Source organism: Rhodamnia argentea, chromosome 5 (genome assembly GCF_020921035.1).
Source record: "Rhodamnia argentea isolate NSW1041297 chromosome 5, ASM2092103v1, whole genome shotgun sequence".
NCBI lineage: Eukaryota > Viridiplantae > Streptophyta > Magnoliopsida > Myrtales > Myrtaceae > Rhodamnia > Rhodamnia argentea.
In genome coordinates, this window is record NC_063154.1 from 4214339 (window position 1) to 4236526 (window position 22188).

A 22188-nucleotide genomic window follows, 5' to 3' on the forward strand; every position below is an offset into this window, starting at 1 on the left:
CAATCCCACCGCCGGAACTTTCTAAGGAAAGGCTAAAGACTCCTGAAAATGAACTGGACACATTATGATTCTTAAATTCACATCAAAGGCCACGGACGGCGACAAGTGAAACTCGGTTACGCATTCAACGTCGGGCCGCCCATTTTCAAAGTAATAAATAAAAAGAGGGAGGAGGGCGGTGGGTGGCTCACGAGCCATGAGGCCCATGACCACTGCCCCGCGCCCCCTCGGGCCCACCGCTTGTAAATTACTCTTGCATCCCTATCTTGTTCGAAAATTTAGAATATTCCCGTCACATGGCATTCGTCGGGCGCGTTTGGTTCAGCTTTCCTAAAAAACTTTAGAGGTCCAAAGTCCATTTGAAAAAACATATATAAGGTGTTTGATGAGTGTTTTTGAAACTCCATTAGCCAAATGCTAGTATTTGAAATGCTGGGAAAAGCTAAAAGCTCAAGGCAGATAGGGACCTATTTTGGACTTTGAGCATTTTCGTCACCTCACTTGGCGATAATAAGCCACCAACACCAACGAGCCCCCTTGTATCGATCCCGCGTCGCTCGACCACCAAATGAACGAGCCACTTGTGATCGTCGCCGACCCAATCAAGCTCAATCGATTGTCAAGCGAGCCCAAGGTCCAATATCTAGGGCTCGAACAACTCTAGATTCGAGATTAGAGGTCGAGTTGAGTACGGCTAAATTCGAGAGGAGGGATCGAGATTCGTTGCTCTCTTTTCTTTTCTTTTTTTCACTTTAAAGTGTTTTTTTTTTTTTTTGCTTTACAAAGAAATATATCAAAAGACACATACCAAACAGTCTTACATTTCCTCGAAGCTATTTAGGCTAAAGACATTTACATTTAACCAAGGACATTCCCCAAATGCCGAATCCACATGTCATGAATTAGTGAAAAAAGGTTTATTAAAGGAAAGTACTCTCTTGGACCAAAAAAAAAGGAAAGTACTCTTAAGTTTTTTGTCGGTAGAAATTAATCCTTATACATAAATGGTTGAATTAATGACACATGTATTTTATTATCTCTATAATAAATGTAGGATGAGTTTATTTAACGAAAAATAAATGACTTTGAATATTTTTAAATATGCTCATTTGTATCGCTTCGATAAATTACTGAGTGAAAAATATTTGTATAGTTTATGATAATATTTAGATATAAATTATTATTGACAAAAAAAGTATTTTAAAAAATACGAACGATAATTTTAATGAGATTTTTTTCATAAAACCTTCATTTTTTCGCGAAAGGAATACAGCTGCAATGAAAGCGTAAATTTCTTTGGAAATGGGAAGTGGTATTATGGTGATATAATATTACAAGATCCGCTGAAGAATCCGATTCTCGAGGCAAGTCCTCCTCATCATCTCCCACCATAACTGATTCCCACTCTTTTCCTGCCACCACCACACCGCTCCTCTCCCCGATGGCCACCACCGGCGCTCGCCTCCGCCGCCTCGCCGGCATCGCCACCGTCGCGGCCACCGCTGCCGCCTGCACGTCCCTCACTCCATCCATCGCGTCCTCCGATCGCGGCGGCGGACCCGGCCTCGACGCCGTGAGGCGGAGGATCGTCGATCCCAACGCCGCAGTCCCGCCGCGAGCCGTCCAGGAATCGGCCCTCATCGGCGCCAGCTCCGCCAACCCGCTCGACATTCTTGTGATCGGCGGCGGGGCCACCGGCTGTGGCGTCGCTCTGGACGCCACCACTCGTGGCCTGCGCGTTGGACTCGTCGAGAGAGAGGATTTCTCGTCCGGCACTTCTTCTCGGTCGACGAAGCTGATCCATGGAGGTACTGAATTCAAACTAAGACGAGATTGGATGCGTGCACTGGTCATGAATATTTGCTCCTAGCAATTTTTTTTTTGTGGTCACAACTCCTAGTGAGTGCGTTTAGATTGGTGAATCTGAATTTTATATGCTTTAAGGTTCCAGACTATGGAAGAAATTGGATCCTTTCGATTGCATCATACATTATGTTCAGCTCATCGTTTATTCCCCTGTTCTTGTCCTACTTCCAGTATTGATATTCTTTAAACGAAGCTTTCATCTTCATTCCTTTTTTTAATACAACTCATGGTAATCTTGTTTTGTAGGGGTTCGATATCTTGAAAAGGCTGTGTTCAATCTTGACTATGGGCAACTGAAGCTAGTTTTCCATGCACTCGAGGAGCGAAAACAGGTCATTGAGAATGCCCCACACCTGTGCCATGCTTTACCCTGCATGACACCGTGCTTTAACTGGTTTGAGGTTGTGTACTTCTGGATGGGGTTGAAGCTATACGATTTGGTAGCAGGAGCGCGCCTTTTGCACTTATCTAGATATTATTCTGCACAAGAATCTGCGGAACTTTTCCCGACTCTTGCAAGGAAAGGCAAGGATCGTGTACTAAAGGGCACAGTGGTGTACTATGATGGGCAAATGAATGACTCAAGGCTCAATGTTGGATTAGCATGTACGGCTGCCTTAGCTGGCGCAGCAGTTCTCAACCATGCAGAAGTGGTTTCCTTTCTTAAGGATGAAGTCAGTGAACGAATAATTGGTGCCAGGATTCGAGACAATCTATCAGGTACATTTAGGAAATTTTTGTTGTGTCCTTTGAAGCAAGTATTACAGGGTTTTCAGCTCTGCACCCGGGGATCCCCAGATGCAAATTTTCCATTTGATGATTTTGTCTTTAAGTACATCTGATCCTATTCAGAAGTTTGGTTTTTTTTTTTTTTTGGTCGAAAGAAGTGTGGTTTTCATACTCAAATATCTCGTGGAAAAAAGCAAATCTTTCCAAATTGAGGAAATTTTTGTAATTCTATAGAGTTAAATCAATTTGTGAAGACGTTATTGCTTTGGCTTGATTGACCTTAATTCTTCTAGGAGGATTGGGATGGACAATTGGTTACAGTTGGTCACGTATATGCCAGAAGAAAGAATACAGACTGTGTTTCGGAATCTTCATTTGTCTCATTTTTTGTGTGTGTAAATCCAGACTTTGAGCATACATATGACTTAATGTTCTTCAAAAATATTCATACGAAAGATTTGTGGTTCTAACCAGAATTGTCATGGACCTCTTTAACTTAAAAATTTACCTGGAGTTTAGATCGGGATTCTTCCAATTAACAAATTCCGTTTGTTTTGCATTTTTCCAGTTTGTTTGTTTGATCAGTCTTTTTCTTTAGTAATTGTTCCTTAAGTACTGTATTGATTTTCCCTCATAGTTCTAGTATTTCTTAATTTAATGGCTTGCTGACCTTTGTACTTAGGTCAAGAGTTTGACACATATGCAAAAGTTGTTGTCAATGCTGCCGGCGCTTTTTGCGACTCTGTAAGGAAGATGGCTAAAGCAGATGCACAGCCAATGATCTGTCCTAGCAGTGGTGTACACATTGTCCTCCCTGACTACTACTCTCCAGAAGGCATGGGCTTGATTGTTCCTAAAACTAAAGATGGAAGAGTTGTTTTCATGCTTCCGTGGTTGGGGAGAACTGTCGCGGGCACTACAGACTCTAACACTACAATCACAATGCTACCTGAACCTCATGAAGACGAGATTCAATTTATACTTGATGCCATCTGTGATTACCTTAATGTCAAGGTTGGGTTTTATTACCTGTTTCAGTTTCTTCATCTAAATGCAACGTTGGTTGTGAATTTCCTGGGAATTAAGTTTGTTTAAACGATCCTTTACTTATGATGTTTGACATATGTCAGTAATATCACGAACTGGAGCTTTTTCTTGGACGTGATTTAATTAGTTTTTCCCTGCTGAAAGTGGAACCATAACTTTCAGTTGTGTGAGTTCTGATTTCAGTTTTAGAAGGTGAAGATTATATGCTGTGCTGGATTATTACCGAATCTTTTAGTTTGTACATAAGTACATAAATTACATTATGGGTTATGTGGTCTAAACTTTCATCATTTGGGTTGGTAATGCGTGGTAGTATTGATTGAACTAATAACGTGTCAAAAGCTGCGCGAATATCTAGGCATAATTGTCATTAGTCCTTGTTGTTGAGAATTTTATTAAGTGGTCTTTGAAAGCACGAGGATACTATTGATTTTTTAAGCACTTTGGTTCCTTCCCATATATTTGACTTGTTTCTGGGATTTGAAGGATTTTTGCCTAATTTAGGTAAGACGCATGGATGTTCTCTCTGCATGGAGTGGTATCCGCCCATTGGCAATGGATCCCTCGGCCAAAAATACTGAGAGCATATCTAGAGATCATGTTGTGTGTGAAGATTACCCAGGTTTAGTCACCATCACAGGTGGAAAGTGGACTACATATCGGAGGTACCATTTTAGTTTCATGGTTCTTCTTGTGGTTTTACCACCTAATTGCGATGTTATTTACTAGCTACAGAACCCCAACTAATCTACATTAGATTTGGCTAATGTACTTAGTGTTGCTGTTGCGGCGCAATCGTTGTTTCGCTAGCTCTATCGACTAGTATTTATATTGATGTAATGAGTTTCAGCATGGCGGAAGATGCAGTTAATGCAGCTATCCGGTCTGGAAAGCTAAAGCCGGCTAATGAATGTCTTACTAACAACCTCCGACTGGTTGGGGGAGAGGGATGGGATCCTGCATCTTTTACAGTGCTTGCTCAGCAATATGTACGCATGAAAAGGACATATGGTGGTAAAGTTGTTCCTGGGGTGATGGACACTACTGCAGCCAAGCATTTGTCTCGTGCATATGGAACTTTTGCTGAAAGAGTGGCAGCTATAGCTCAGGTTTAACTTCTTGCTATTAGAATTATGTCTTCCTTTTAATACCAGAAAACTTTAGTACTTGCACATGCTGGTATATCCATCTGTGAATTATTGCTTTTTATACTCGTGGTTTGAGACAACTGTTGTTAGTGTCTACAACAATGTTTGAAGGATGATGGACGCGAAGACTATCAATATTTTCTGCACCATCTTATAGAAGTCTGAATAATAAATCCTTGATCTTTTTTTGAGCTTTTACTCTAGCAAACATATTAAGGCTCGGAGGTTCTAGTGGTAATGTTGTTTTGGTAGCGGCTAATCCTGATGATTGCCATTAAAGATGGTAGGAACATCCCAAAAGCTAGTTGGTCCGTTGTGTGACTGAGTTTTTGATTTATAGTTGTGACTCAAGGGTTTTGCAGTTCTGATTATGGCATTAAGCTGAAAAATTTTGTACACATTCTGGTCTTATGTTAGGTAACTGCTGTTTTGGTCTTGGTTTCTTGCAGGCGAGCTGTTTAGTTGCCTTGTTCATATTTGAGAACATATGCACAGCATTTGAAACACATCATTTCTGCAACTAAGTTTGTTGGAATCCAGTAATTTCTTCCGCGGTTTTCTCTTTGCCTTTTCACGGTACCCAAGTTCAGAAATGTTATCTAGCATAGCCGATTTTGATATTTTATTTGCTGATTGGACACTTGGAATCTTCAACTAGTCCATCACATTGGGTGATTGAACTTCAAGTTCATGGATCATTCTCACATTACTCTCTTTTGTGTACTTTAAGGATGAAGGTTTGGGTAAGAGGTTGGCACATGGATATCCTTTTCTAGAGGCTGAAGTTGCCTACTGTGCTCGATACGAGTACTGTGAATCTGCCATTGATTTCATCGCCAGGAGATCGAGACTCGCATTTCTTGACACCGATGCAGCCGGCCGGGCGCTGCCTCGAGTTATCGAGATACTTGCGACGGAGCACCAATGGGACAAGTCGAGGAAGAAGCGAGAGCTACAGAAGGCAAAAGAATTTTTGGAAACTTTCAAGTCATCGAGAAACGCGCAATTTCATGACGGGAAACACAAGTAACAGGTGCATTTCATCACGTTTGCTGCTTCAGTGTTTCGGAGTCTTACTGGTTCACCAGGTTAGATCGATGCTGATGGATTGAATGAATTGCCCCTGTTGTTTCAGGACTGTGGCCGAGAATGGGGGATAATGTGGATTTGACTTTATCACGGTCCATGACAAATCGAGAAGGATATATTTGTTTTTTTTTTTTTTTTTCTTTTGTGATTTGTTTATTTCTTTATAATCGGCTCCTTCATGCATTAGAAAGCCAGAATTATACTTCTGATTCTTTTGGCGTTTAATAAATTGGGGCTTCTGATTTTCCGCAAGCGTAGTTATATTTTTTTTTTTTACCTTCTATGATCTGCAATTTGCTCGCATTTCACAATTTCTGACTTTCCACCAGCATTATCCTATGCTATTTTCCAGGGTTATATTAGTGCTATTTATTCCGTACGTTATATTCTACAAATTCGAGATTTAGCAACACGATTTGAAGGTTACTAATGAAAAGAACATGGTTAGAATCTGTGACTTTAGCCCACGAGCTTTTAGGATTTCCATTATGCTTATAGGATATGAACAAATGGACTATAGATAATCTTCGACAATGTTATATATTATCTACGTCGTGCATCGACAGTGCTATGTATAGTAGAAAACAAAATTAGCTTTTTAAAGCTTTCTCCAATATACTATCTTGTATTGCCTGTCGCTATTTAGGAATGCGCAATGCAAATATTTATTCACACTATCATGAATTAGGAGGGTGAAATATTACATGTTGCGATGTTGTATATGAAACCCATAAAATAAATAATCAACCCACGTTAGCTTCGAGATTTCTCGTAAGTAACTTGCCTTTAGAAATATTGAAAAATAAATGGCATTTGCAAAAGTCGTGGGGTCAATTTTTAGGACAAAATGAAAGTTGAAAACTGGAGTTCCATTTACGATGTCCAGAAAAAGACAAAAAGAGAAAAGTAGCTGCGGAAGAATACGGCCTAGCACCCTAAAAAGTTTCAAATTTTAAATTTAATCTTAATTTTATCCTAACTTTTTTAAAATCCCATAAACGCCCTAACTTTGAGTCTAATATAATTCTATCATAAACTTTTTTTATCTCATAAAAAATACTAATTTTTACTTGAATTTTAAGTATACTCGGTTAACTCTCATTTCAAAATTTTTCTTGACAATCGAAAATGAAAATATCCCGAGTAAGAAGTAATCGAGCATCTTGAGCATGAGCTCTCACACCGTGAGAGAGGGGAGAGCCTTGACTACAGGGGATTAAAGATTGATCACAAAATCAGATATAGCGAGATGGAATGAAGACTTCCTTAAGAGCGTGAGTAATTGAAGAGAGTCAATTTTAATTGTTTAAGTTTTTGCCCAAATTTCAAATACAACAAGACGCTATTTAGATTGACATGAAAATTCATTTTCAAAATATGTATTCTTAAATATGAAATTTGGGCAAAAGCTAAAAGTAATGACGTTAAAATTTCGGACAGAACTGTGCCATAAATGAAGTTAAGGATTTTTTTTTAAGGTATCGGGACGAAAGATTGCGTATAACTTATATGATTAGGGGGCAGTTCGCCGACAAAAATCCAAATGGAAATGCTAAGCCTCTATCTCTCAGTCTCTGCGGGTAGAGGCTGACCTCTCATGCTCCTGCTAAACCCAAACCTCGGACGATGGCCGCAACACTTTCGTGGTCATCCCTCTCCAAGTCCTTCCATTTCCCGCGACACCATCCCCGTTCCCTCTCCCTCTCGCCTCGCATCACTTGCTCTTCCTCTCCCTCTCCCTCCTCCCCTCCGTTACAGTTCGACATCTCCTTTGCTCCGCCCAAGCCCAAACCGAAGCAGACGCCCGGCCCCGACCCCGACTCCCGCGACTGCAGCTTCATCTCCGGCGCGGGCCAGCAGCTCTTCATCCCCTGGATAGTCCGCGGCGAGGACGGCCAGCTCAAGCTCCAGTCTCACCCTCCCGCGCGCCTCATCCACGCTCTCGCCCACGCCGACACCAAGGAGAAGAGGGCGCCTAAGAAGGATAAGCCGAAGGGGGCAGCGGCGGCCGCCGGTGAGCCCAAGTACCCCAAGGCGGCGGCCGCTGGGGAGCCCAAGTACTCCAAGGCGGCGCGCCGGTTCTACAACGAGAATTTCAGGGATCCCCCGCAGCGCCTCAGCAAGGTTCTCGCTGCTGCCGGGGGTAATTCAAACAAATTTCTGGTTTTCTTAACTCTCGTGTACACTGCTCTGGCTCAAGTGCCACTAATGTACTTGCGAATATGCGTGTGAAAGCTCTCGGTCAAAAAATGTCTTCGTTCTGGGAATTTTTTTTTTTTTTTTTCATTTTCAACTTTTTTCCTTTGTAGATTCTTTGTGCAATGGATTGTACCTTCTAGTAAAGACAGTGAGGTGTTTTGATCATTTTGGAATTTACGCAATGTTGTTGTTGTTGACAGTGGCATCGAGGCGGGGCAGTGAGGAGCTCATTTTTGAAGGCAAGGTCACTGTTAATGGCTCTGTGTGTAATACCCCTCAGGTCAGCTCCTACAGTTAGCGTTTGTTTACCATTTTCCTCTTTCCTTTTAAAAAGAATTGCCTTGTTGTTTCAAGAATCATGTCAATTGTGCATAAGTTGATCTTGAGAGAACATTCTTGGCAACTGCGACTGAACTTGTTAACCCGCTTTAGTTCGTGAGAAAGCCTTTCCTGCTCTCCCCACCAACAAGAAGGGCAAAAGGAAGAGCAAAAAGGCTGTCAGTTTTCTGGGTCCTCGTATTTCTTCCAAGAGTGGAGAAAAAGGAAATTGAAGAGAAGTGCTAGAACATTCTTGTGATGACATGTTGTTAATGTGGTTTTGGAAAATGAGGACAGAAGTTATCATAATCAAAGTCAAGACTTGGCTATTGAGATAACTTCATCTTCAACAATTTGCTTATTTCCGCTGTTGAAATAATATCACTGATGCAGACTCGAGTTGATCCTATGAAGGATGTCATTTATGTTAATGGGAACCGCCTGCCCAAAAAGTTGCCGCCAAAGGTCTACCTTGCTCTGAACAAGCCGAAAGGGTTTGCAGCTAACTCCAAACACTGTAGCTTTTTGTGAAAATTGTTTTAGGTTATTTTTTTCCTTTCTTTTAGCATAAGCTAATGCTGAAAATACTGACAGGTACATTTGCTCTGCTGGGGAGAAAGAGTCTAAATCCGTATTGGAGCTGTTTGACGACTATCTGAAAATCTTGGTACCATATCCATACTTGCCAGAGTGCCATTCTCTACTGATTAATCATTTATGTACTCTATCTTCTGTATATTTTTGCTAGACATTTTATGTATCTGCAAAGGCTTATTTACTGGGAGCTTCGAGTTCTTAACAAATCTGTGACTTATAGCATGTCTGTACATTTTTGCAAGCTAAGGAAAAAATGCCGTTTCATTTTAGGGCAAGAGAAATCCTGGACTATCCAAACCCCGACTATTCACTGTTGGCCGCCTCGATGTTGCCACATCTGGCTTGATCATTGTGACTAATGACGGTATGATAGTTAAGGAGACGCTGCAACAGATTATTCTTATGTGAACATGAAGCTTCTTTGAGTTTAAGGTGCCATGGATTATGTTAAACTTTTCCTTGTGCTATGTTCTGCAGGAGATTTTGCTCAAAAAATTTCACATCCTTCTGCAAATTTATCTAAGGAGTAAGTGTTTTACATGATTCTTTCTTCAATGCAGCTTCTGAAACTATTAAAAGTAGAAAATTGCGTGATGCTATGGATATAGTTCTCAATCTTTGGGGTTTGCATTCCAAATTGTCCATGTGCTTGTTTTTTCAGATGATAGGTGGACACAAAATACTTTTCCTAAGGATTGACTCAAATGGAAATAGAGAACAAAGTAACTAGTAATATTGTTAGAATACCCTATTCCCTATTCTAGAGGGATTGTCTAGAAAGCGAATTTTTTTGAATTTAAATGCATTCACATATGGGTACAAATTATAATAGTATAAGTGGTTACTTCTTCATTTCACCATACTTGAGAGTTGACCTTGGTTTTGTTTCTGAATTGCAGATACATTGCAGCAGTAGATGGTGAGGTGCACAAGCGACATTTTATGGCCATCAGTCAGGGAACAGTTGTCGATGGAATTCACTGCATCCCAGACTCTGTGGAGTTGTTGCCAAGGCAGCCAGATAATTCAAGACCTCGTCTTCGGATTGTGGTACCTTTTATCACTTACAAAGCATCGTGACAAAAAATATGTTATTCGGTTCCAAACACATTTCTAGCAGAAAGAAGATGAGTGAGAATTTTCGGTCTCTTTCAGTTTTTTTTGTAGTCCTGATGTCAATGTATTGGAAGTAGTTTATTCATGTCCGGAAGCAATCTTTATTTGTCCAAAGAGTAGAAAGAGGAAAAACACTTTAGATCAACTGATCAATGACACCAACAGCTGAAATAGAAGTACTCATCCTCTTATCTTCAGTGCTGAAAAGCAAGATATTTCAATGTAGTTTCTTTTTCTGACTCCTTTCGCTTTATTTGCCACAGTGGCGAGATGAAAATTGCAGAGTATTGGCATGTTTAGGAACACTTACCTGTAATGACAACTAAATGAGAAAACTTGAACAATTTAAATCGTCTTTTGGCTTTATAATACGTCTTCTTTTCATTGCCTTGGAGTAGCTTTCATGTCATAATTCTATTTTCCTTATTGGGCATCGCCAGGTCCATGAAGGCAGGAACCATGAAGTCAGGGAGCTTATAAAAAATGCTGGACTTGAGGTTAGATTGGTCGATTGCGGAACAAACTCATCTTTACAGATGCGGAAAAATATGGCATGGTTTGTAGATCAAGCCCATCTAGATCGTTGATCATGTGGGCCCGATGGGGGGACCCACATGATTAATGGTTCGATTGATCTTGATACACTTGGTCTATAGACCATATAACAATTTCTCTGCATATGCTAACATATTTTCATGTAAAAGAACTTACCTCTCGTTTGCTTTTCCAGATTTATTCATTAAAGCGAGTCCGAATTGGTGGTTTCAGACTTCCAACAGATCTTGGGTAATTCCTCTTAACTCTACCCATTTGTCATCTCTGTGTCCAGTTTAGACTTTTTCATTCTTGACGCATTTCATGCACGAGCACAATTATGAATGCATGTTTTGCATGAGATGATACTTTCTTACCAGTCATTGCTGATAGCTCTAACTTGTGCTATAGCAGATTCTACTGGAAAATGAAGTTATGTTATCACTTCATTTAATTACATTCCAGGTAGCAAGATTCATTAGAACTTTTTTGTCTGATTTTGTTATCATTTCAGGATCGGGAAGCATGTTGAATTGAAACCAGTTGACCTTCAGGCACTGGGTTGGAAGAGCTAAGAAATCACTGCTCATGCCGGACTGAGTTTCTCTGAACTTTCTCATGCAATAGCACTCAAATGAAAAATGGTAAAAGATGTTCATTGTCAAGGAGAATTTGAGCATTTGCTTCCTGCCCTCTGAGCTGCTGGTTGAACTACATATTGATTACTTGAAGATCAATACCACAAAAGGCGGTTACGGTCGATCGACATTCATACCCAGAGATGGAAAATTGAAAGAGCCGGTAGAGTCGTCTCTGAAGCAGCATTACTGGCTGAGTATATATTGAGGAGAATAGGAACCTCATGGTCATCAGTTTTTATTGCAAGAGGTTTTAGCTTCGTTTGGAGGACTTTAGAAATTATTTTTGTCCATTTTTTTTTTTTTTGGTGAAAACAGGCTCTGCTAAGATCTGAACATCATGCAAGTAATTTCCAGAGTGCACATTTACTTTGTAGGGGTTTCTTTATCCACTTGCTCATATTCCCTTTTTATGTTGTGCTAGTATTTTAATTTGTGATTTCCGGTTGATTCCTTGGTTTTCGTATTGCTACCAGTCTTTGCGGTGGGTCGGTGGCAAAACGAAAAAATATTTACTCGCAAAAGACAGGAGAACTTTAACTGTGGAACAAATGTAGACATTGATTTGATGCCAAGGAGATAAAGATAGATTAACAAAAGGGCAAATTTCACAACTCTTACATTTGTCTTGGAGTTGATCCGTGTACATTTTGATTCACTTAAATTTCCAAGAAAGATAACAAAACATGATTTGCCGGATTAAACTTCAGCAAAAGATATCAAAACATGAATTGCCGGCGGGATTTGGCTTGGGACCTAACATGATGTGATTAAACATCTTACCGATGCTCATTCGCATTTCACCCTACTCGCATCGTCTGCCGTCCAAATAACTTGAATAACAAGAACGGACTCAAGATTGCAACAAAAGCAAATATTGAAGTCTCGTCAATGGAAATGTATGTCTAAACCGACTAAAATATCTAATTAAACCCGACATCCCTCGAAACCCAGTCCGATATCCGATTTGGTCTCACTTAACACCTTCGAGGGAATATTTTCGAAAGAGAGGAGAAGAGAAAAAAAATGAGCCGATCAGCATTACCTCACTCGGAGGAGGCACGTGCGTCTTGTGCATGGCTTGCGCTTGGGCCAAGAGCCTCGAATCCCCGAGGCTGTCCACCTTTCGAGCTCTTTCGAGCGCGCACTCGGCTCTCGGATTTAAACGGACTTAACGACTAAAACCGTTCAAATATTTTTCTCAGCGACCGAACGCCACCGACCTTCACTCTCCTCTCGTTCGTCAGTCCTCACTCCCTCTCGTCTCTCTCATTTCTTCTTCTAAAACCCTACTCTTCTCTCTCTCGCAGCGAGACAGAGCCGCGAGAATGGAGCCTCCGAGCGATTCGCCCGACCCATTCGCTGAATTCCCTCCCCTCGAGTTCTACCCCTTCGAGCCCCTCCCAAACCCTAGCCCCAGCCCCGTCCCTCCCCCACCTCCCAACCCTCCGTCCCCGCAAAACCCTAATCCCACCTTGGCCTCCGCCTCCGCCTCTGCCTCGGGCTCCGCCTACAATCCCCTCCTCTCCTTCACCGTCCCCAAGAAGCGTAGGCGAGGCCGGTCGCAGCGGAATGTGGCCCCCTTCCAGCTCCCTCCCTTGCCGTCTGGTAATCCTAGTTCCGCATCTGCATCCGCATCGGCCTCTTCGTCTGCTCTGGTTGCTGCTGTTTCGAGTAAGCCTGCTCTGGAAAACCCTAGCTCTGTCTCTGACGCTTCTGATGAGATAATCGTGATCAATAGAGAGTCCACGGCTGAGGCCCTCATTGCACTCACGGCTGGGTTCCCAGCCGACTCGCTCACTGACGAAGAGATCGATTTCGGTGTTGTGCCAGTGATCGGCGGGATCGAACAGGTTAACTATATTTTGATTAGGAACCACATTATTGCGAAATGGCGTGAGAATGTGTCCAATTGGGTTACCAAGGAGATGTTTGTGGATGTTATCCCTAAACAGTGCACTTCTCTACTGGACTCTGCTTATGATTACTTGGTTTCTCATGGGTATATTAATTTTGGGGTCACGCCCGCAATTAAAGACAAGATTCCGGCAGAGCCGAGCAGGCATAGCGTGGTTATTGTCGGCGCTGGCCTTGCAGGATTGGCTGCAGCACGGCAGTTGATGCGGTTGGGTTTTAAGGTGACAGTTTTGGAGGGTAGGAAGAGAGCAGGTGGGAGGGTTTATACAAAGAAGATGGAAGGTGGGAACAAGCTATCTGCTGCTGCCGATTTAGGGGGAAGTGTATTGACTGGGACATTGGGGAACCCCCTCGGAATTGTTGCTCGGCAGCTAGGGCATCCACTTCACAAGGTGAGGGATAAGTGCCCTATTTACAGGGTGGATGGGAAGCCGGTTGACTCCGACATAGACATGAAGGTTGAGACTGCTTTTAACCGTCTCTTGGATAAGGCCAGCAGGCTTAGGCAGTCTATGGGAGAGGTGTCCATGGATGTTTCGCTTGGATCCGCCCTGGAAACATTTAGGCCAGTTTATGGGGATGCTGTAAATGCTGAGGAAATGAACTTGTTCAATTGGCATCTTGCCAATTTGGAATATGCTAATGCAGGTTTGCTCTCAAAGCTTTCCCTTGCATTTTGGGACCAGGATGATCCTTATGATATGGGAGGTGATCACTGTTTTTTGCATGGAGGGAATGGAAGGCTGGTTCAGGCTTTGGCTGAGAATGTACCTATTTTGTATGAGAGAACTGTGCATACTATCAGATATGGCAATGATGGTGTGCAAGTCATGGCAGGTAGCCAGGTTTTTGAGGGTGATATGGCACTTTGTACTGTTCCTCTTGGTGTTCTGAAAAGTGGGTCTATCAAGTTTATTCCCGAGTTGCCTCAGAGAAAGCTTGACGGGATAAAGAGGCTGGGATTTGGGCTGCTAAATAAGGTTGCAATGCTTTTTCCCCATGTGTTTTGGGGCACAGATCTTGACACCTTTGGACACCTAAAAGATGATCCAAGCCGCCGTGGGGAGTTCTTTTTGTTTTATAGCTATGCAACGGTTGCAGGTGGTCCTCTCTTGATTGCATTAGTAGCTGGGGAAGCTGCACATAAGTTTGAGAGCATGCCCCCTACTGATGCGGTGACGCGGGTTCTTCAAATTCTTAAGGGTAACAGCTGTAATTAAAATCAACTGTTCTGCTTTAATTACTGGAGTTCGATAAATTTGTTAATGGCTAGTTAATGAGTGCAAAACTTGCTTTAAAATAAGAGTGGAAAAATTGGAACGCGTAATCGATCCTCCATAATTGCGAAAACAATATCATGTACTTTGTGTATTTGTTGTCAGAATATCTTAGTTATAGATTTGTTTTTCTACCCTAAATATATGATTGTTCTTAGAATACAGAGCTATCTGACTATATCATTTGAATCTATATCGCGAGTTAGATTCTGTTTTCTTTTTTTTTTCTCTCTTTTTTTTTAAATTTATGGACCTTCCTAGTACCTGATTTACTCTCGTCTGATTTTTTAGGACCATTGAGATGATTACCCAAAATATTACATATGTGCAGAAGAGAATGCATGAATGCATGAGTCGACAAGAAGGTGCATGGGCATTTTTTAGGGGACTAATAAATGTATTGCTGGACCAAAATAACTGCAGACGATGTATTACTTGTTGTGAAGAAAAGAACACAGAAATTATGGCGTGCAATGTGCAAACACTATGTTTAGTATTTGGACTTGACATATTATGTAGTTAATGGATTATATTGGATGTCGGAGGTTACTATATGCATTATGGGTGCATTTAAATAACATGCTGCCTAGAATGATGGATATCATAGCGTGCAAATTGGGTAAATTATGGCTCAGATTTGATGTTGGCATATCAAGTACTTATTGATTCTAATATAACTCAGAGAACTTCTTATTTAGCCCGTAGTCTGTTTTGAAGTGTAAGAAATTTATGGCTTGGCTTAAGAGCATAATTCAGCTACTCATTGCTTGCTAGCCTGTCATTTGTCTAGTATCTTCAGGAAGCACTTGCAACTTTGTCGTATGTCACTTGGAATAGACAACGAGTGTATTGAGGTTGAATTCTCGAATCAATGAGTATTTGTTCACACGAGTCGACTAGGTTCCTTTCACACTATGATGGATGATATGATAGATAAATAAGGTTGGTTCTCTTTTATCGTATGACACTTGCAAGTGTAGCCCGTTTGTTGTTGTAGTTTGTGTCCCTGCGAAATATTAAATATTGGCATGAAATCTTTGTATGAGTGAAGTTTGTGCTGTTCTTAACCCCCTTCCATGTAAACTAAGCAAGCCAGTCATCAACAGCGTCCAGCGGCTACAATTTCTAGCTTTTTTCTGCCTTGATCCTTTTTTCTTAGTCTTTCAGAGTTTTTAGATCAAAGACAAAGTCTTGGTATGGGGAGAGCAGTTAGTGTACTATGGATGGTTTCTTGGCTGTTCATGCGATGAAGTCGAATGGTTGTGTAGATAATTATCCGTAATTGTTCACTTATTGTTAAGATCTGGGAGTGCAGGTATTTATGAACCTCAGGGGATCAAGGTACCAGATCCTATCCAAACTGTCTGCACCAGGTGGGGTGGTGATCCTTTTTGCTTAGGTTCCTACTCTAATGTGGCGGTAGGGGCCTCTGGAGATGACTATGACATTTTAGGTGAAAGTGTGGGAGATGGAAGGCTCTTCTTTGCTGGGGAGGCAACTACCAGAAGGTATCCTGCAACTATGCATGGGGCCTTTCTGACTGGGCTGAGAGAAGCTGCTAATATGGTTCATCATGCTAATGCTCGTGCTTCAAAGAAAAAGATTGACCAGACTCCATCGAAGAATGCCCATTCCTGTGCTTCCATTCTAGCTGACTTATTCAGGGAACCTGATTTGGAATTTGGGAGCTTTGCTGTCATTTATGAGAAGAACTCTGATCCCAGTTCTGGGGCAATTTTGAGAGTGACTTTTAGCGAGCCTCGTAAAAAAGCTCATGAGGGTCTGAAGTCAGACCAGCATACCAATAAACTACTATTTCAACAGCTTCAGTCACATTTTAATCAGCAACAACAACTTCACATTTACACCTTGTTGTCAAAGCAACAGGCTCTTGAGCTGAGAGAAGTGAGAGGAGGTGATGAGATGAGGTTTTATCATCTTTCTGAAAAGCTTGGGATAAAGCTGATAGGGAGGAAAGGTTTAGGACCTGCCGCTGATTCTGTGATTGCTTCCATTAAAGCTGAAAGGGGCAAGCGCAAACCTGCTTCAGTTTCTTTGGCTACTAAATCAGGTGAGGAATCAGACCTTTATCAAAAGAGTAGTGATTTTCGTATAAAAATCTGGTGTTGAAACCTATTTTGATTGTTGGAAGGTACATTGATGAATAAAAGAGGTGCTCCGAAGCAAAAAGTTGTCAGGTACAATGCTTAGACCTAGCTTAAGTTCCAATTGCTTTTATGTTGCTAGATATAGCTAAATCGGTCTAGTAATTCCAATATTTCTGTTCAAAATACCTCAGAAAAGCTAAAATAGTGGGCAAAAGTGGAGGTCTGGGAGCTCTTCCTGGTTTAAATGCTGAAAGCAGTAAGGTGACACATGATGGTAGGAGCACAAATCAAGCCACTCCTGGCCCATCTGAGACAGGTAGACGTAGACCTTCGCGAGCAAAACAGTCTGTGGCTCGAAAATAGATCTTCTATTTGTCCATTTAACATCCTTTTCTTTTGTTTCATTCGCCACATTCACCATATGACTAAACCTCATTCCTACCTGGGAAAATAAGTGGCTTAAACTTCTTGCATTTGTATGCTACAAGAATTGTTTAGTTTTGGTTGGTAACGTTTCTTCAGTATATTTACCGGGTTGATGGGTGCACTATACATGAATTTTATAAGCACTTGTTTATTTCTGTATCAGCTTGTGGATTCGTAAACTTCTGTTTTCATGAAATGCTGAGATTGAAAGGATATATGTTTGTACTTTGGTTTCTATATATTGACGATTTCTCCATTCCATTCCTCTTTGGTTGGTGGGAATTGGATAAACAGAATGCAATGAGATTGGAATTGGCAATATGGAATTATGTGTGCACATTTGAGAGAGAGAGAGAGAGAGAGAGAGAAGAAAGCGAGCTTAGATAATGACTGCGCGTCCATTATGGAGAAATGTCATTTTCTTTTCGAGTGTTTATCAATTCCATTTGCTAATTCCTCTCATAATCCCACCACCTAGAAATCATGATAAAGGGATGAGTTTCGTTCAGGTGTTATCTTCTTTCCTCATCATTTTCTGTCACTAAATGTCGGGGGAGCGATGATAAAGTCCTTAATCCCATTCCAATGGTTTTGCTCTTGGTAACCAAACAAGGGAGTAGGGTTTCATCTGTCTGGAACCCTCATTGACCTTAGGTTTGGTTGTACCTAGAAGAACAATATCTCAATTTTGTGGAGAACCTAAAAGTTAACTTGCCTGATGAATTTTGCTTCTCCTTGTGAGGCTGAATAAGGGAAACTGTGTCTTTTAGTCATTTTTATCGACAAAGCAACATGACTCATTTGGCTAAGAGTTGTATCTATAATATGCATCATGTGATTTCTTTCCTAGTAGAGAAAAGTCTCGGTGTTGATAAAGTGAATCTTTCTAAGACATTCAAAATAGCGATACAGAACTAAAAAAGGAACTTATCAAATTATCGAACTAGTGGAATAAAGAAAACTAAAAATATAGGGAATCAATTGGGCAAGAACATACATCGCCAAGTAATCTGGTACTGAGCTCCGGGTCTGGTCCTTTAGGCGAGGCTCTTTACTTTACGGGGTCATTTTCTCTTATTTAAGATCTCGATTGAACACATTTGAGTTGACGTAACACGATAAAGGGATGAAAGACAACATGAATAAAAAATAAAGGTTGAGTTGTGTTTAAGTCCCCTGCTAGAATGTGTGACTCAACTTTCCTTTATAGATGTTTCGGAGGTCTACTAATTTTTGTATAATAAATCCAGGAAATAGCAATGCATAGAATTGGATGCTATTTTTGTCTAGTCAATATTCATTACCAGTTGGCCCATGGTCTTGTGGGATGATTAGATTAAATGATCTTAGCTGTATAGTTTGTCTTGGAGTATTATATGTCGGTTATAGATTGAGGAACGATTATTGTCAAGAAGGCATATGTATGGCATTTCACGAATCAGTTAGAAAAGGAAAGAATAACTTATAGTCAGGAATCGGGGGGCTTGTTCAAGACTTGCTCCAATAATTAGTTAATTAAGAAAATAAGATATTTTGTTTCGTCTCATTGAGATAGAGATAGGAAAAGAGAGATTTTATTGCTCGTGTATCACTCATATTGCATAATAGCATATCTTTCGTGGGCGCCAGTACTTAAAAGCAGGAATGAAATTACTATCTCATGTTCTAGATAGTTTCTTTGGCCAACTACATGTTATAGATTCGCAGGCTTAGTTAATGGTAGGAGTCAATTATCATTCTATTATAAATATTGGGATTTATTGTTTCATTGCACTAGTTCCCTTCTCTTTATAATTTTTTTTTTCTCTTTTGCTCTTTTAGTGGGAATGGATGTGTGACCGATACAACTAAGTAGCCACTGTTTAAAAAATCAATGTCTCGCAATCAGCTGCTCTTTTTTGGCCCAGAGTCGGACTAGCAGCTCAGCTGGTTGAATCGGTGGTTCAAGTTTTGTTAAAATATCATTAATTTTTCAGCAATTGCAACATTTGTCTTGCTAATGAAGGAGTGCCGAACAGATGTCAAAACCCTTTTTGTTGCAAATAACGCCCGGACATGTACTTTCATATTAGTAATTGTAGGCTTCCTCTGGGAGTAATAAATATTTGATTGGCTCGATAACCCTAGAAAAAAATCTAATTGCCTCAGTTTGACCAGTTAAACCGGGTCAATACCATTTCAAAACACTTCCGCTATACACGGTCAATGGTCTAGTAGGAGATGACTTTGGATTGGTTCATGGTTCAACAAGTTGAATTGGCCGGTTCATTATGGGTTTGAACACAATGAATACGGGAGGGTTGTTTCATTGTAGTAGAAGGTTCATTATGTATGGTACACTTGTAAATTTCTTTATATTACTGTAACTGAATATCTGAAGAATATCGTTCTTTTGTAGGGCAAGTTCATGACGACATAACGAAGCAATTAGAAGAAAGTGTACACCTTGCAGACAGGTGAACGGTGAGATCACAGATTTATATGTTCACATTTTGATGGCTTTGGAACTTCGCTTTCATCATTCATTTCGGTAATGATAGTCACTAGCGATTTTCACTTATGGCTGTTTGTTGTTCCAGATTTCATTATCTAACAATCTGAACGCTTCAGGAATTAAAAGTCTGATTTACTTTCCCTGGAAAGTCCCATAGCTATGTGGGCTCTTTCGTAAATGTTGTTAATTCAATGATAAGGCGATTTGTATCTAGGATTTTTCTTTCTCCACTTTCTGGGCAATCTGGTGGAGTTTGTCATTTACTGAGTTATCCTCCGCAACATTATTTTAATCACTCTTTTTGCAATAGTTACTCCATTGCTTTAATCGAGCATTACCACATGGTGTTCGTGTAAATTTTAGTGGGTGGCTTTTCCTTGCCTGGATGATTTAATATGAATCTTCCTACTTACCAAGAATTAGTGCCCAAATCGAGTATTATCACACTGTGCGCGCGTGTAAATTTAAGTTGGTGGCTCTTCCTTACCTTCATGATGTAATATGAATATTGCGACTTACTGAAAATTAGCTGGCTTTTGAGTAACGGTCGTCGATTGTTGGCTTAGAATTGAGAACTTGAAATCCTGGCTTACCTTGGCTTTTCTTTGTTAAACCTGTTATCTTTTTTTATCTTCTCTGCCACATTTTTTTGCTGCCGAAAGGTCGAAGGCACCATTTCGTCAGAAATTTTTTGAAGATTTTTGGTATACTGAACCATTTGAATAGCACCAAATCTTGAGAGACACAAATCAATTATAGTGGAGCCCTTACCTCTCTTCTCCCTTTTGATGAAAGGAAATGCAAAAGAAACTGACTGATTTTGAATTTCAGTTCAGACTACGATCTTCCCAGCATAAGAGCTGAGCTTCCAGGTTCCTCTCAAGAAGTTGACATGTATCGATGACCGGTTAGTTTGCGATGTTTTGAGCAGGTACTTACTTCTTTCTATATAGAGAACAGATAAATTTAGTGAATTTCGATTCCATCTTATGGCCTCCTTGATTTGGTCTTCAACTTAGTATCTGTTCTTCTGCGTGACGTTCCACTGAACCTTTGACTGTGCTTACGCAAATATAGTAAAAAATCTACTATGTTGGTTGTTTTAGGAACCAGTTTCTTCTTAGTTTCTTCATTGCCCCCATATTGTTAGTCTTCTCATTGAAGACATAAGGAAATGAGTCCCAAAAGGAGACGGCACCTAGACAATGTGTTGGCCACCCTGCATGTGGGGATACATCGTCAAGTTAATGGGCCTGTCTGGAATCTATATGGAAAACATAGAGAAAATCTAGATGCAAAATGCCTTTGTAAAGTCGGGATTTCGTTGGTTCTGCTCAGTAGGATCAACTAGTTTTAATATTAATGAATTTAGCATTTTCAGTCTAGTCGGGTTCATTTAAATACTAATTTTGGCTGTCACAAATACAAATGATGACTTTCTGTGGGGAAAAGTTTGGGGCTGGATAATTTGACACATTCTGACTAGGCTCTTGAACTTGCCTTCTTTCTTATTGCCAAGATTGGATCCTCATTTCCTCATACTCTCTCTACAGGTTGTGCATTGCATCTATGATTCTATATGGCCTTGCTTTTGATGCTGGTGTCCCTTGAGCTGTGTAAAGTTAGTTATCGTTGGTTAATCATCATGGGTCACCAACATTTGCATGACTAAATAGAAGCTCCAAATGGATTTTGGCTAGGCTTTGTGGACTAGCAGATGATAGATTGTTAAAAAACTCATTCTGAAGCAAGAGCTGGTGAACCAGTTTCCTCCCAGCCACCTCCATGATAAGAGAATGTCTTCATGAAGGCCTGTATTTCATTGACGTTGTCATAGTGGCAATATTTGAATGTGGCATCTCTTATTGCCGCTGATCGTTCTGACTGCTGCCAATCAAGTGATGGAGTGAGATTACCCTTTACTACCTCAAGGAAGCAGGACCTATAATTTTCTGTTCTTTCGTTGAGGACGTCACCATCATGCTATTTTTTTGGAAAACGTTTTAAGGCAGATGATCGAAGAATTTTTTATGCTTCCAAAGTATTCATTGGCGAAATTCAGCTATACAGCCTGAGGTTCAAAGATTCCTCTAGGTGTGACAGAAAGGAGACTCCCTTTTCTTTTGTGAAATTCCAGATACAAACGTAAATACATAAGATACTTAGTTCAATTTAGCAGATGCCAGTTTGGAAATCATCGTGGAATTCGCAGGAGATTTTTTGTGGAATTCTTCATATGGCCTTTTGTTGACTTTGAAATGTGATTGTTAGTTAAACCAAAGGGAAATGTTCTTGTGAATTGTACCTTTCCTAGAGGGTCCTGTGTGCTTTGCTCTGGGCGTAAGTCTTGTACTTGAAGCAGAATCTAGACAAATAGACTGGTGAAAGGAGGCCCCCTGTAACCGACTCGAGGAGACAGCAAACGACTGTAACTTTAGATCCCTCAGCCGAATGTAGCTGGAGGGCAAGGCAGAACAATTTCCTGGGGGGCAAGAGCAGAGTCAAAATGGAAAATATAAGGCAAACCTGGCCGAGTTGAGTGGGTGCCGTAGGTGGGAAGGTTAATCCTCAGAATACAGATCATCTTAAAGATTTAGAGAGACGAAAATGTTTGGATAGATCCCGCCTATGTAAGCCAAATAGAGTTTCGCAGTTGGTGTGTGATCTTGTTAGTCTGCATAGACA

General features: G+C 40.7%; 3 protein-coding genes across 9 annotated transcripts; all 3 read left to right on the forward strand.

The window, feature by feature from the left end:
- The first annotated feature begins 1353 nt into the window (after nucleotides 1–1353).
- LOC115753595 (glycerol-3-phosphate dehydrogenase SDP6, mitochondrial) lies at nucleotides 1354–6118 on the forward strand. Its single transcript, XM_030692270.2, has 7 exons — nucleotides 1354–1808; nucleotides 2113–2586; nucleotides 3278–3609; nucleotides 4147–4307; nucleotides 4493–4751; nucleotides 5521–5823; nucleotides 5926–6118. The coding sequence occupies exons 1-6, from the start codon at nucleotides 1442–1444 to the stop codon at nucleotides 5818–5820; spliced, it is 1893 nt and encodes a 630-aa protein (XP_030548130.1). The 5' UTR covers nucleotides 1354–1441; the 3' UTR covers nucleotides 5821–5823; nucleotides 5926–6118.
- Nucleotides 6119–7441: 1323 nt separating this feature from the next.
- Nucleotides 7442–11288, forward strand: LOC115754089 (putative ribosomal large subunit pseudouridine synthase SVR1, chloroplastic). 2 transcript variants are annotated; one of them, XM_030693024.2, is made up of 11 exons: nucleotides 7442–7883; nucleotides 7914–8022; nucleotides 8279–8358; nucleotides 8790–8890; nucleotides 8991–9063; nucleotides 9264–9357; nucleotides 9471–9519; nucleotides 9893–10043; nucleotides 10550–10606; nucleotides 10840–10895; nucleotides 11158–11288. In XM_030693024.2, the coding sequence occupies exons 1-11, from the start codon at nucleotides 7506–7508 to the stop codon at nucleotides 11216–11218; spliced, it is 1209 nt and encodes a 402-aa protein (XP_030548884.1). In that variant the 5' UTR covers nucleotides 7442–7505; the 3' UTR covers nucleotides 11219–11288. The 2 variants fall into 2 exon arrangements, with proteins under 2 accessions (XP_030548884.1, XP_030548875.1); XM_030693015.2 differs by having other exon boundaries at nucleotides 7442–8022.
- Nucleotides 11289–12497: 1209 nt separating this feature from the next.
- LOC115751441 (protein FLOWERING LOCUS D) lies at nucleotides 12498–21708 on the forward strand. Of its 6 annotated transcripts, none has more exons than XR_004016623.2 (7): nucleotides 12498–14401; nucleotides 15791–16546; nucleotides 16628–16673; nucleotides 16775–16899; nucleotides 19408–19539; nucleotides 20335–20434; nucleotides 21057–21708. XR_004016623.2 is itself a non-coding variant. In XM_030689379.2 (6 exons), the coding sequence occupies exons 1-5, from the start codon at nucleotides 12610–12612 to the stop codon at nucleotides 19467–19469; spliced, it is 2781 nt and encodes a 926-aa protein (XP_030545239.1). In that variant the 5' UTR covers nucleotides 12498–12609; the 3' UTR covers nucleotides 19470–19472; nucleotides 21057–21708. The 6 variants fall into 6 exon arrangements, 1 of the variants encoding a protein (XP_030545239.1); XR_004016627.2 differs by having other exon boundaries at nucleotides 20340–20434; XR_004016628.2 differs by having other exon boundaries at nucleotides 19408–19472.
- Nucleotides 21709–22188: the final 480 nt, after the last annotated feature.

What these genes read in the sequence shown, in the direction of transcription:
- LOC115753595 (XM_030692270.2), top strand. Translation starts at nt 1,442, where the DNA reads ATGGCCACCACCGGCGCTCGCCTCCGCCGCCTCGCCGGCATCGCCACC. An exon ending in GATTCGAGACAATCTATCAG is followed by an intron (nt 2,587 to 3,277) that starts GTACATTTAGGA and finishes CTTTGTACTTAG; the next exon opens with GTCAAGAGTTTGACACATAT. An exon ending in GTGATTACCTTAATGTCAAG is followed by an intron (nt 3,610 to 4,146) that starts GTTGGGTTTTAT and finishes TGCCTAATTTAG; the next exon opens with GTAAGACGCATGGATGTTCT.
- LOC115754089 (XM_030693015.2), top strand. Translation starts at nt 7,506, where the DNA reads ATGGCCGCAACACTTTCGTGGTCATCCCTCTCCAAGTCCTTCCATTTC. An exon ending in GCTCTGAACAAGCCGAAAGG is followed by an intron (nt 8,891 to 8,990) that starts GTTTGCAGCTAA and finishes AAATACTGACAG; the next exon opens with GTACATTTGCTCTGCTGGGG. An exon ending in AGACTTCCAACAGATCTTGG is followed by an intron (nt 10,896 to 11,157) that starts GTAATTCCTCTT and finishes TTATCATTTCAG; the next exon opens with GATCGGGAAGCATGTTGAAT.
- LOC115751441 (XM_030689379.2), top strand. Translation starts at nt 12,610, where the DNA reads ATGGAGCCTCCGAGCGATTCGCCCGACCCATTCGCTGAATTCCCTCCC. An exon ending in TTCTTTGGCTACTAAATCAG is followed by an intron (nt 16,547 to 16,627) that starts GTGAGGAATCAG and finishes GATTGTTGGAAG; the next exon opens with GTACATTGATGAATAAAAGA. An exon ending in CCGAAGCAAAAAGTTGTCAG is followed by an intron (nt 16,674 to 16,774) that starts GTACAATGCTTA and finishes AAAATACCTCAG; the next exon opens with AAAAGCTAAAATAGTGGGCA.